Source organism: Marmota monax, unplaced genomic scaffold (assembly GCF_021218885.2).
Source record: "Marmota monax isolate L192 unplaced genomic scaffold, Marmota_monax_Labrador192_F-V1.1 WCK01_AAM20220418_F8-fsc00167, whole genome shotgun sequence".
NCBI classification, from domain to species: Eukaryota; Metazoa; Chordata; class Mammalia; order Rodentia; family Sciuridae; genus Marmota; species Marmota monax.
Window position 1 is genome coordinate 1,118,823 of NW_026694116.1, and position 12,288 is coordinate 1,131,110.

The following is a 12,288-nucleotide window of genomic DNA, read 5'->3' on the forward strand; positions in this document are numbered from 1 at the left end:
TCCTGCCGTGGGCATGTGCTCAGAGCAGCCGCAGCGTGGAGCTCTGGGGAGCCCTGGGGAGTCCAGAGGACGGGCCGGGGCACAGCCTCTGTGCTGCTCTCTCTGCTTTAGCTTTAAAGAGTCCTTGGGCATGTGCCCTTCCTGTGGCCTTCAGCCTGCTCTTCTAACTGGGCTTCAGTGGGGGGGGATTGTGTCACACAGGTGAGCTTCATGACAGACACCCCATTGGGACCCAACGTTTAAAGATTTATTTCTCCCCTTTGTACCCATCTGCTCAGACATTGACTGGGCATCCATCAACCTTATGGCGCCTGCGGACACAGGGCAACGCCTGGCTGTGCCCTGCTCGCGTCTCTGTTCGCTGAGCCCTGGGACAGGCAAGAGCCCATCTGGCTCCTTGGGGCATGTGGTGTCTGAAGTGGCAGGAAGGCAGTACCTGACAGCACAGTGTGGGTGTCACTGCCCTGTCTGAGGACACCCTGCAAGACCCCAAGTCCTTGCAGCAGGGCCAAGCTGAGGTGGAAGACCAGAGCTCCCAGAACCACCCTGGGGCAGAGGTGTCAATGTAGCTTCCTTAGGACCACAGTCACATCTGTTCACACGCCTGCATGCAGGGTCCCCTTCTCTAGTCCAAAGGCCAAAGGCAGCTTGCTCCAGTATCATAGGAACCCTGGTGTCCTCAGCTTCACCCCTCAACCTGGGATTGCTCAGCCCTTTATCTTGGGGTGGGGGCTTGTATAGTAGGCTTGGGGGAGCTGTGGGGGGCTGTGGTTGCCAGGCGCCCACCAAGCCAGCTGCATGTCACCATGTCCGTGTGCTGTCACCCTCAGTGTCCCTGCTGCAGGTGACTCGCATCCCCACAAGGCAGAGGCTGGAGAGCAGAGCAGGTGGGGCCCTTGCAGACCCTTGTGGCCTTGGACCTGATGGATCTGAACAGTGGCTCCAGGTCCTGAAGGCTGCCCTGTGTCTGTGGCCCTGCCTGCCTCATGTGAGGCACATGGGAGAGAGTGAGTCATCCTTGGTCCTGAGCTGTATGGCCCCAAGCATATTTCCTGGGGTCTCTCTTTGGTCTGGCCTGGAATCCTGAGGAGGGCTACTCACCCAGTGGCCAGAAATGCATGGATAACTGATCTCGGCTTGAAAACTTGGGCAGTCCTCAGGACTGAGCATTTATTCATGGAGCAAGCACCCTGTGCCATACAAGTGGGCAATGACTGGACAGGGGAGGGCTGTGGAAGCTCTGTGTCCTCTGAGCCCCCAAAACCAGCTTCAGGGGAGGTCAGGTATCTGGGGATGAAGGTGGATCCAGCCTGGGGCCAGGTCCGAGGTGCATTCAGGGGCCAGATCCTTGTCTGGGATGGTCTATGAGCTGCTGGTGGCAGGTGCTGGGAGGGTGACTCCATCCTGGGAAGGAGGGAGGAGCCTGGTGACAACCACTGAGAGGCAAGGGCAGCAGAGGGTGCTGCAGGGCTTGGATGGGTGGGGCTCTCCCTTGGGGTCCTGACCCACCACTGAGGTCCAGTCTCTGCAGTCAGCAAGCCCAGAGGCAGGCCCCACCCACCCACACCTGGGGGTTCCTACCGCATTGAAGAGGATGTTGTCAAAGCCAGGTGCTGCCACGTCCTTGTTACTCCTGAAGGGGCAGCCTCCCTTCTGCAGCCAGTGGCGTCCCCCAAGTCCCAGCAGCACCAGGAGTATGAGGAAGAGGAGGGCCCCTCCAACCAGGGCTGGCACCATCATGGATGCTGTCATGCCTCCTGTGGGCCAGAGGGCACAAGAGCCCTTCACACCAATCACCCCCCATGCCTGGGGGTGAGGATTAATCCTGGGGCCATCTGGTTCCCCTAGTCCTGCTGGCTCTGGGTTCACCCTCTTCAAATGAGAGTGTGTTGGTATTGTCTACAAAGGCTACAGCAGCAGGCTGGGGGTCGTGGCCCTCAGCCGTCTGCAACTATGCCAAGGACTGGCCCTGCACTGGGCCCAGGGAGCACAGCCACAGGCAAGCCTGGGGAGGGGCCCTGAGGGTTAGTGGGGTAGGTGGGGAGGACACAGGGCTGGCCTGGGATTCTCCTGGGTGGTGTGCAGGGTGCCTCCTTGGAACTGTCTCCAACCTGCAACCCAGTGCTTACCCTGACTGAGTGCAGGCTGCTGGCAATGCTGCCCGGCCAGGTACTCCACATCGTCTAGAGCAATGGGCCCCAAAGCTGGCTGACCACCCAGAGTGGCTTCAAACACGATCTGATGGGGAAGTAAAGGGGTGAGGAATTGGAGGGAGCGAAGAGGGAGGGCAGCTCAGCTGAGGTGCAATGTCTCACCTGGAACTCCTCGGTGCTGGTCACCTCAACCTGGACTTCTAGCCACTGGTGCCGCAGGTGTCCACCTTTGCCCCACACAGCCAGCTGGCCCTGGGCACTGCTCAGGAGCACCCTCAGCTCTCCCTTGTCTGGAAGTGGGGGCTGGGGTGTCAGGTGCCTGGCCTCGTGTGAAGTGGAGCCCCAGACCTCTCCTCTGACCCCTCTCCCCACACCCAGGCATCCAAAGGCCCAGCCCAACTTACAGAAGTGCTCGGGAAATCCCATGTGGTACCAGAAGCGGAGGCAGGAAGCAGTGGTGGCTGGCAGAGGCTCGCTGCGCAGCCAGGCCGCCTGACCCCCTGGCCCCAGCACACTAGTTTCGAAAAAGGCAAAGTGGCCTGGAAATAAAAGGCCAGGGTGCCACGCTGTCCCCTTGACCCTACCTGTGGTCCTTGGCCTAAGGACCACGAGCAGGCAATGCCATGTGGTGCCATGGCAGTGTGGCTGGGTAGTCACTGCCCCAGCTTGGTCCCCTGTTCTGGCCAGTACACACCTGCTTCTGTGCCTAGGGTATGGTCCACAGTGGGCAGTGGGTAGCGGGAGGGGGTGTCTCCACCACTCCAGTCCCAGCTGTACCTGCCCAGGCCAGGCCAGGCCAGGCGGCTCCAGCCACACAGGCCAGATTCAAAGTCACAGGACCCTGCAAGAACCAGCTGGTGAGCAGAGCTGTCCCCATTGCCCATCGCAGGGCACTGGCCCCCGCCAGGGAGGGGCAGGAGGGCACCACCTTGCCGAGGACAGGGCCCATCCTGAAAGGAAAGGTCGTCCAGTGCGATGTAGGAGTGTTCCATGCCAGCAGCCAGGGCCTCAAACACCACCTGCAGGTCAGGCCAGGCACTCTGCAGTCTGACCACACAGTGCTCAGGGGGAGCCAGGATCCCTGCCCCCCAGGGCCCAGGCACTCACCCTCCAGGCCTGCCCAGCCTGCACATCCACGCTGCCCAGGCGCCAGGCAAGCCCACCGTGGCCATAAACACTGAACACCTGGCGTCTCTTGCCCTCCTCCACGTGGACTCGCAGAGTGCCTGCCAGGCCAGGGCCAGTGGGGGAAGACATCCACATAGTGCCCCAGCCCTGCACAGGGCCTGTGGGACACCAGCCCAGCATTGACTCCCCAGGCTCTGCCCACAGCTCCTCACCTGGGTTGTGGAGGCTTAGGTGGTACCAAAAACTCAGGCAGGTGGGCTGAGCCAGAGGCTGGTGCTCCTCTGAGGTCAGGGAGGCCACATGGCCCTGAGGCAGTGCAATTGGGCTTGTGTCCACCACCATATAGTGCCCTGGGGAGTGGCCAGCATCAGTCTGCCTGCCCCTGGCTGATGTCCTCCACCCACCCCTTGCCAGGCTCAGTACCTTGGGCTGTGTCTGTGGTATGGTCTGTCTGGGGGCCCCAGAGGGCGTGGCCTGAGGCGTTGGCTTGGCGCTTCCACAGGCCCTGCCCTCCAGTGGAGAAGCCGCAGGCAGAGTCCTCAAAGGAGCAGTGCCTGGGGGCCCAGCAGGGCCCGGGCCGCACAGCCACGTCGTCCAGCCCCATGGTGCCATGGTACCCATCCCGGAGGCCCTCAAACAGCAGCTGGGGGTAGAGGGCGTCAGCTGGCTGGGGCCTGCCCCCTGCACCCCTCTGCCTGGCACTAGGCTTACCTGGTACTTGGTGCTAGGCTCTAGCTGGTGATGGAGGGTGGCCCAAGCCTGGTGCCAGCGGTTGCCATGGGTGCCTGACCGCGACCATAGCAGCGTGTCCTCCCCCCCGTCCCTCCTCATGATTAGGCGCAAGGTCCCTGCAGGGTGGTGGGGTTTGTGGGGATCAGCCCCAACTGCTGACCCTTGAGGCCCCAGCAGGCACCAAACACCTCTTGGATTTCTGGGGCATCCATGAAGGCCCTGCCAGCTCCAAGGCTCACCAATTTGGGGTCCATACAGGTGATACCAGAAGCTGAGACACTCCTTGGGGGTTGCTGGGGTCTGGGGCCCTGTGAGCAAGTGGGCACCACGGCCACGGGCAGGGGGGTTTGTGGGGTCCAGGAGCATGAAAAAACCTGCAGGAGAGGCACAGGCTGGGCTCAGAGATGCACTCCCAGGGCTAAGGGCCCCCCGGCCTGAAGGGCCTCTCACCTTGGCCAGTGGTGTGGTCATACCCAGGGCCATGGCTCTGTATCCGACGCCAGTGGGCATCTGTGAAGTGGCCCATGTGCCAGCCGCAGGTATTCCGCTCAAAGTTACAGGAAACCTCTGGGGGCAGGGGGGGTCAGCACCCCATCCACCCGCACATCCCTCCTGAGCCCTGGGTGGTAAAGACTCTAGGGGTCCCTGGAGGTGCGTTGGGAGCCCCCTGGTGGAGATGAGATGTGGACAGGAGAGACCTTGGTCTTTCTCGGTGGTTGCAGTGGGGCTGCAGTCCCTCATTGTCACGTTGTCCACCCCGGCCCCCTGCTGGCCAGGGCTGTCCCAGTCCACTAGACTGACAAACTCCAGCTTCAACATGGTAGAAGAAAGGGACTTAGGTCAGGGCCAGGCCTGTGCCCATCCCTCACTCTGGACTGCCCTTCTTACCCGGAATGGCCGGTGGCGTGCTCCAAGAAGGACCTTGTCCACCGTCCAGTCTCCTGTGCTGCTGCTTGGGGCCTGCCACACCAGCTCCCGGGAGCTGCCCTGCAACACCACCAGTGCCAGGAAGCCTGGAGGGAGGGGTCCCGGTGGGTGAGCCTTCCCCAGACCCCCCCCCTCCATGTAGGGGTGTCTTGGGACTGGGCAGAGGACCTCGGGTGGGCTGTACCTTGGGGGTCACTGTGGAAATAGTAAGCCATGTGGAGTTCACAGTTGGGGCCTGAGGGGCCCAGGGGGGATGTGAGGGCCCGGGCCTCAGGCCTCAGCTGCCCCCAGGCCTTCTGTAGAGACAGGAAGTGCCCTGGGCGGGGAAGCAAGGCACTCACAGTCCTGTTCCTTCCAGGCCACCACTCTGTTGCTCAAGGACCCCCAATTCCAAAGGACCCCTGGGGACTCTGGGCCTCACCAGCAGCAGCCCCGCGAGCATCCCTGCCAGGCCCCCTGCTTTCCTGGGCTGCAACCCGCTGCCACTGCAGCTGCCCCACGCTGGCATCCTCCCAGCCCCCGGCCGTGGCAGCCTCAAAGTCCGTGGTGCCTGCAACAGCAGCAGTATTAAAGGGAGGGCCATGGCCACCGAGCCTCCCGCTGCCTCTGGGCGCCTGCACTGGCAGGGTTCTGCAGGAGGCCTCACCACACTCCTGCTCGTCCTCGCCCTCTGGGCATTGTTCCTGGAAGTCACACAGCTGCTCTGGGGGCACACACAGGTCCCCACAAGAGAGATATCCCAGCTCACAGACCTCCTGGGGATGGAAACTGGACGGCTGGGGCCGGAGGGCCTGGACCCAAGGTCCCGTAGGCAGTGACTGTAGGTCAGACCTCCCTGTGGGGTAGAGCTGGGGTCAGGTGGAGGTTGGGGGCCACTGTGCTTCTCCTGGGCAGGCCAGGGGAGGGATTTGGGCAGGTCACCTGGAGCTGTTCTGCAGTGGTCCGACAGGATGAGGTCATCCAGACCCACCACGCCTCCTGGACCCGTTTCCCCAGCCAGGAGGATCTGAAGGCAGGGATGCTCAGGGACACACTGGGCCCCTCAGTGCTCCCTGGGGTCTGCTCACGGACACCCACTCCAGATTCACATGCTACTTGTGCTATGTAAATGGCTGGACCCCACTCCTTTTGACCCCCAGCCACCACCTGGCCAGTCTCACCTGGAAGGGATGGGCACTCCTGATGTCAACCCGGTCTCGTACCCACGCTGCTCCCAGCTCCCCACAGCGCTTCCGCAGGAGGACAGGGTCCTGGGGGGCACTAGGCCCCTGCATCTGCAGGAGCAGCTGGAGGCAGCCGACCTCGGACCCATGCAAGTAGTAGTAGAAGATGAGCTGTAAGTGACCTCAGGCTGGTCAGGGCCTGCAGCACTCAGGCAGACAGGACAGGGGAGCCTGCATGTGTTCCCTTTCCCCAAGTCTCACCGAGCAGTTGTGGGAGCCTGAGGCTTGGAACTCAGGGCTGGAGAGGACAGCAGGGGTGCCAGACTTGGCCATGGAGACTAGGAACATGCCTAGGGGAGAGGGCAGGTGTGAACTGGCATTGCTGGGCAGTTGCAAGGCAGACAGAGCCATGGCTAGGATTCTTTACTTCTTCTTCTTCTTTTTGTGGTGCTGGAGATTGAACCCAGGGCCTGTGCACGCAAGGCAAGCACTCTACCAATTCAGCTATACCCCCAGCCCATGGCCAGGGTTCTCATGGACCTCACCCTGTGCACTGTTCCAGCTGTGATCTCGGTTTGGCCAAGCAAGGTCCTCAGGGCCACCAGCACTGTGGTTCCGGGTCCAGCCTTCTGAGTGGTTCCATGAACCCAGGCCTGACTCAAAGTCAGTAGCCATGTGGTGGCCTTGGGCGGAGGCAGGGCTGTTATGGCTTCCTGCGGCCACATGGCCAGCCCCAGAGTAGACACTGGCTATTCCACCTCCAGAATGACCATGCCAAGGTATTTCCTCCCAGAGCAGCCCCCAGTGTCTTTCAAGGACCCTGGAGGTCAGGGTCGCTCCTCCCAGTCTCATCCTGCTGCCCAGCCCAGCCCAGCCCAGTCCTGGGTGGCCCTGGCCTCACTGCAGGTAAGCAGGTCTTCGTCGGAGCCATCCCCACAGTTGTCCTCCCTGTCACACAGCTGGTGTGGCTCTATGCAGGCCTTGTTCTGGCACTGATGGTGTCCCAGGGGACAGCTGGCCTGGGGGGCTGAGTGGGGGCAGGTTAACCTCTACTCTGGCCCCAAGACCTTGGAGTAAGTGGGCATGCTGGGGAAAGGACAAGGTGGCCTGAGCAGGGGAGCAGGTGGTGAGGGCCCCAGGGTGGAGACAGGGTGGCCTCACCAGGCAGCCCACAGCCCCAGAACTCCACATCATCCACAGCCACAGCTCCCTTGTGCGTGACATTTCGGGTAGCAGAGAAGGTCACCTGAAGAGAGCAGAGGTCCTTAGGGCCATTGGGGTCCAGGCCTTCCCCACTCCTCCCTGCCAGCCAGAGCACTCCAGCTCACTTGGAAGTCACCCTGGATACGGCCAGTGGTCACCACCAGCTCCTGCCAGCTGGGGCCCCAGGGTCCTGCACTCTTCCACAGTGTCAGCGTCTCTGTACCATGGGTCAGCTCCAGCCGCAGCTCAGCCACATCTGCAGCAATTGGGGAGGCCCTGGAGCAGTTGCAGCCCTACACTACCTCCCCTGAGCATGCCAGCTATGCCCTGGCCACCCTCCTCTGGGGTGGGTACCCTCCTTTCTCCTTCCAGCCCCTCTCCAGAGCTACCCTACCCTAGATCTCTGGGGGTCTTGGGCACACACCTCCAGACGCTGCATGGTACCAGAGTCTCAGCTCACAGGTGGGGGCTGCCTCTTGCAGGACAGGGGAGCGCAGGGCTGCAATGGATGCCTCCTTCCCACGGTGTGTTCCCACAGCCATGTACCAGCCTGGTCCAGGTGGTGAGGTCAGGAGATGGGCAGCAGGGCAAGAGGGGAGGGTGGGAGGGCACATGGACTTGTGGGGGCCTCACCCAGGTCAGTGCCAAGTGTGTGGTCGGAGTGAGGCCCGGGACCCTCCAGCATAGCCCCTGCTCGGTCTCGGAGCCAGCTGTAGCCCGAGGTGCTGATATCCTGCCAGCCACAGGTATCCTGCTCAAAGCCGCAGGTGAAGGGGGTGCCCGGGATAGGCAAGGCCCCATGGTGCCCTGGGAGAATGGGTGGTCAGATGTCTGCCCCAGCACTGGCCTGCCCACCTTCCTGGCCCCAGCTCACCGCACTGGGCCTCGTCTGAGCAGTCCCTGCAGTCGCACACAAAGTTGCATGTGGCCTTGCTGGGGCTCTTGCAGTAGTCAAGTAGCCAGGCCCGGCCTGGGGACCATGCTGCTGGCAGAATGACAGCCACGTGGGTCTGGGCAGGGTAACTGGCCATCCCACTTTGCCCAGGACTGATTTTAGCACTGGAAGTTCCATGCACCTGAGCAGTACAGGACACTGGGCACCCAAATTCGGGGCTCAGACTCACAGGGTCAGGCAGGAAAGAACCTGGGACCCACAGAAAACTGTCAGGAGCAAACAGAGCACTTCCCCATGTTCCCAGCCCCGCTGGCCAAGCAGAGACTGCAGAGCAGAGGTGGGTGTACACAGGAAATGGGGCCTTCAAAGAGGGATACCCCCTGGGCTGAGGTTGTGGTTCAGTGGCAGAGCACTTGCCTGGCATGTGTGAGGCACTGGGTTCAATTCTTAGCACCTCATATAAATGAGTAAAATAAAGGTCCATTGACAACTAAAATAAATTTAAAAAAAAAGGGGGGGCACCCTTGAGGAAGGTACAGGAGCCCACATCACTCGGGAGAGAACTAAAAGGGCTCCCAGGAGGATGTCCCCCAAGGAGACACAGCATTGGGTGACCCAGTGTCCCCCACAAACCTTGCCATCCAAGGTGGCAGAGAGAGAGCTGGGAAGATACACCGTGATTGCCCCAGGGCCTCTCCTTCGGGCAGAGAGGCTTGTTCCTTGGCAGGCTGCCGTCCTTCTCTAGGGACTCTGGTGTCAGCACTGGCATAGCACCTGTCCCCAGCACCCAGGCAGCAAGCTCAGTAAGACCAGCTGACTCACCCACAAGCAGGACCAGGGCAGGCAGGAGGGGGCCCGGAGGTCGCATGGCCAGGCTGGAGGGAGTGAGGCTGAGCCGCCTGGTGAGGACTCTGTCCAGTTATCAGTCTTTAGCAGCCCCACAGGCTGACTTGGCTCCAACCAAGGGGCCTAGTCCCTTTTGTGCCTCTGGCCCCTTGGGAGGGCCCCACTCAACAGTGATGGGCCAAGCATCTAGCTGTAAAAGTGTCCTCAGGAGGGCCCCTGGCCCCCGACCCAGGGTTGGATCTCACTTGCCTGGCTCTTTGTGACCAAAGGTCAGGCCATCCTGGGCACCTGCTCAGCCTTCCCTAGCAGAGGCTCTTTCTGAGGTGGGGTGGGGGATCCCACCAGCAGGGCTCTGTACAGCAGTGTTGGGGTGGCAGAAATCACTGTGGCTTCTCTCATGGGGCCTCTGGCCCCACCTTGGTACAGGTCAAGGTCAAGGGAGCCCACCCCAATAGCTGCATATAGGATTCCAGCATGTGTACCCCAGAATCTACCTTTGTGTTCTCCACCTTGGGGACAGTACAAGCCCAGTATGAGGGTGTAATGTTCTCCCTCCTGCCCCACATGTAGCTCAGGCTATGAATCCCCACCCCTTCATTTACTCATCCTTCAAAACTGCCCTGAGCCAGGTGCAGTGGTGCACGCCTGTAACCCTGCTGCTTGGGAGGCTGAGTCAGGAGGCTGGCCTGGGTAACATATGGAGGAGACCTATCTCAAAATAAAACAAAAAACAAAACCCTTCAGACTGTCCTGAGCAGCCATAGGCTGGGTGGTCTGTAATAGGGACAGGGCTCCTGGAAGCCCAGGAACTTCTGGTTCTCTAGGAGAAGACTCACAGTTGGGGCAGGAGGGATACCAGGACTGTGGAGGAGCATGGTTCTGCCTGACCTCCTGCTGTGTGACCTCAGGTTGCTGGTCTGTAGTGTCTGCAAAGGGCCTGCCTGGAGAGGTGGCCTGGAGGGTCTAGCCGTGGGACCTGCCAGCTTTAGCCCTGGCTTCCCCCAGCACCCACTGTCACTGCATACTATGTTCTACTGTGCCTGGGGGCCCCAGGGCAGGGGCCAAGGTCCTGAGGGTGTGAGAGTGTCCAGGAGAGGGGGCTCTAAAAGCTGGAAGCCCTGGCCTTGTCAGAGTGAATGGGACCCAGCAGTGGTCCGTGTGTGGCCACAGAACTCAACCCCGAAAGCAAAGGCTGTGGGTCACACCATCTGTGTCCTTGGCTGGCAGTTGCTCTGGCCACACGAGAAGTCTCCAAGGTGGTCCCAAGGGCCTGTGATAGCCAATGTTAGCTGGCCAGGACAGTGGCCACTGGAGCTCCCCTGCCAGGAACCTTGGGCTAAGCTCTGGGAAGGGGCACCTGTGTATCTCAGGCCTCGCCTGGCCACAGGGGACCAGGTACTGATTCCTTGTGCAAGGCCTTGTGGGGCCTCTTCCTGGGTGTCCTTGGGGATAGCAGTTGCAAAGGAGCAATCAGACCATAAATGGGATTACCCTAGGGCCCCTTATCAGACCCAAGGGGCTAAGTGTGCACTGCCACGCCCTGGGGCCTCCAGAGGCTGAGTAGAGGGGTCCCCAGTTATGACCAAGGGGCAGGAAGCCAAGACACAGGAACCGCAAGGCATACCAAGCTTTTAATTTCCACAAGCCAGGCTGGTCTGGCCTCTGAGGCCCAAAGGGCTGGCACATTGCCAAGAAATGCAAAAGAAAAGGGCTGGGCCAGCCTCTCAGGAGGGATTCCAGCAAGGACAGAGTCCTCAGTGGGGGCTGGGCCTCAGTAGCCATCATCAGCCCAGGTGACCTCGTAGTCAGGATACTTGGCCTTGATCTTCTCAGTTGAGATGGAGTGCTGGGCACGACCATAGCCCTGGAAAGGTGACAGTTACTAGCTCCACCTGGCCCTTGGCTCTGAGAGTCTAGCCAGGCCAAGAGTGGGCTTAGAAGGGGTACCAAACCCACCACCAGACAGTCCTGGGCACATACAGGTGGGGGCACAGAGGGCTCCAGAAGTGAGCTTGTGGGCTCTGAGTTGCACCCTAGCAATGACTGCCCCCAAGAGCCCCCCAGGTCAGGGAGAGACCCACCCAGCCTCCTGTTCCAAGGCAACTGTCCTCCCACCCCTAGTGCCACTTGCAAAATGTAGGGGAAGCCTTAGGCCCTTGAGAGAGAGAGGGTTCTGAACCCACTGGGAGAATCCAGGTCTCCTGTGAGGCAAGTCAGGCCGTTCTGTGTGGGGTCAAATGGTCCAGGGAGGGCTTTGTAACCAGGACAGGGACCTCAAACAGGGCTCACCATGGAGTAGCCATAGACGTGAATCTTCTTGTCCTGGCTCTGGTGGGAGATGCGCCCACCCCCCAGGCACTCGCAGTCATAGCCCTTCTTTTGCAGTTCGCCAGACACTTTGTCGTAGATGTCGGCTGGGATGTGCAGAACAGCTTCAAGAAGTGCTCAGGGTGCCCTTGGAGGCCACCTCTGAGCAGCCCCTTCCCCAGTGGAAAGGAAGCCCCTCCCGGCTGGCACAGGGATGAAGGCTTCGATGGGATGCTCCACGGCGAGCACCGGGGTTAGAGAGGAGTCGGGCCGTGGCACCCCTTCCTGCGCGGGACCCAGACTTCTCTAGGTGCTGGTGCAGGACGAAGCCCACCAGGACCCACAGCCTCTCCGGCTCCGCCCACAGCCTCCCGGCCCCGCCCAGAGGCGCGCCCCGCCCTCACCGTGGTACTCCGCCCACTTGTAGCCACGCACGATCTCCTTGCACTCCCCGGCCGGAGCCCCGGAGGGCTGCGCTGAGTGCACTCGGACCAGCACGTATTTGAAGACGCCGTCCGGATCGATGTCCACTTCAGGAATCTGGGCGAGATCCGCCGCCGCCATGTTCTCCGGAGTGCCTGTCCCCGGTGCCGCGGTCCCTTCTCCCACCCAAACCCGGGCTGTGCCGAGTGCCGGAGGCGGGCTCTGTGACAGCTATGGCCAATCCCGTGGGGAGATGCTGCTTGAGGCCCGGAGCCTCAGCCAGTCGTGCCGCGGACCTGGGGCACAGACTGACCAATCGCGGTGCAGTTCCTTGCAGCCTTGTGCCCACGCTGCCGCATTTAAAGGGAAAGTGGACTAGGGAAACGAGAAGTGATTACGGGCAGCCGACGGAAAAATTCCTTTTCACTGGGGTTGGGGGAAGGCACTTTGGAGGGGGGCTGTTACGCGGCCCTTGAAGCAGGCGTAGGACAGGAGGCCCCAGGGATGCGCC

At 61.3% G+C, this 12,288-nt stretch overlaps 2 protein-coding genes across 3 annotated transcripts; both read right to left on the reverse strand.

Moving 5' to 3' along the window:
• Window positions 1-27: 27 nt before the first annotated feature.
• Window positions 28-10,571, reverse strand: Mamdc4 (MAM domain containing 4). Its single transcript, XM_046465363.2, has 28 exons — window positions 8,181-10,571; window positions 7,940-8,113; window positions 7,731-7,856; window positions 7,432-7,562; window positions 7,265-7,349; window positions 7,005-7,130; window positions 6,649-6,786; window positions 6,365-6,453; window positions 6,101-6,274; window positions 5,862-5,946; window positions 5,587-5,775; window positions 5,362-5,490; window positions 5,125-5,256; window positions 4,902-5,026; window positions 4,712-4,823; window positions 4,464-4,580; window positions 4,253-4,387; window positions 3,993-4,129; window positions 3,705-3,924; window positions 3,494-3,631; window positions 3,261-3,379; window positions 3,082-3,172; window positions 2,848-2,994; window positions 2,558-2,692; window positions 2,316-2,443; window positions 2,130-2,238; window positions 1,582-1,757; window positions 28-1,404 (listed from the first exon to the last, which is right to left on the reverse strand). The coding sequence occupies exons 1-28, from the start codon at window positions 8,683-8,685 to the stop codon at window positions 1,363-1,365; spliced, it is 4,014 nt and encodes a 1,337-aa protein (XP_046321319.2). The 5' UTR covers window positions 8,686-10,571; the 3' UTR covers window positions 28-1,362.
• Window positions 10,572-10,659: 88 nt separating this feature from the next.
• Window positions 10,660-12,013, reverse strand: Phpt1 (phosphohistidine phosphatase 1). Of its 2 annotated transcripts, XM_046465700.2 has the most exons (3): window positions 11,759-11,993; window positions 11,337-11,461; window positions 10,660-10,911 (listed from the first exon to the last, which is right to left on the reverse strand). In XM_046465700.2, exons 1-3 carry the CDS (start codon window positions 11,916-11,918, stop codon window positions 10,819-10,821), a joined length of 378 nt encoding a protein of 125 aa, XP_046321656.1. In that variant the 5' UTR covers window positions 11,919-11,993; the 3' UTR covers window positions 10,660-10,818. The 2 variants fall into 2 exon arrangements, with proteins under 2 accessions (XP_046321656.1, XP_046321657.1); XM_046465701.2 differs by lacking the exons at window positions 10,660-10,911; window positions 11,337-11,461 and adding an exon at window positions 11,468-11,639 and having other exon boundaries at window positions 11,759-12,013.
• Between the last annotated feature and the right edge of the window lie 275 nt (window positions 12,014-12,288).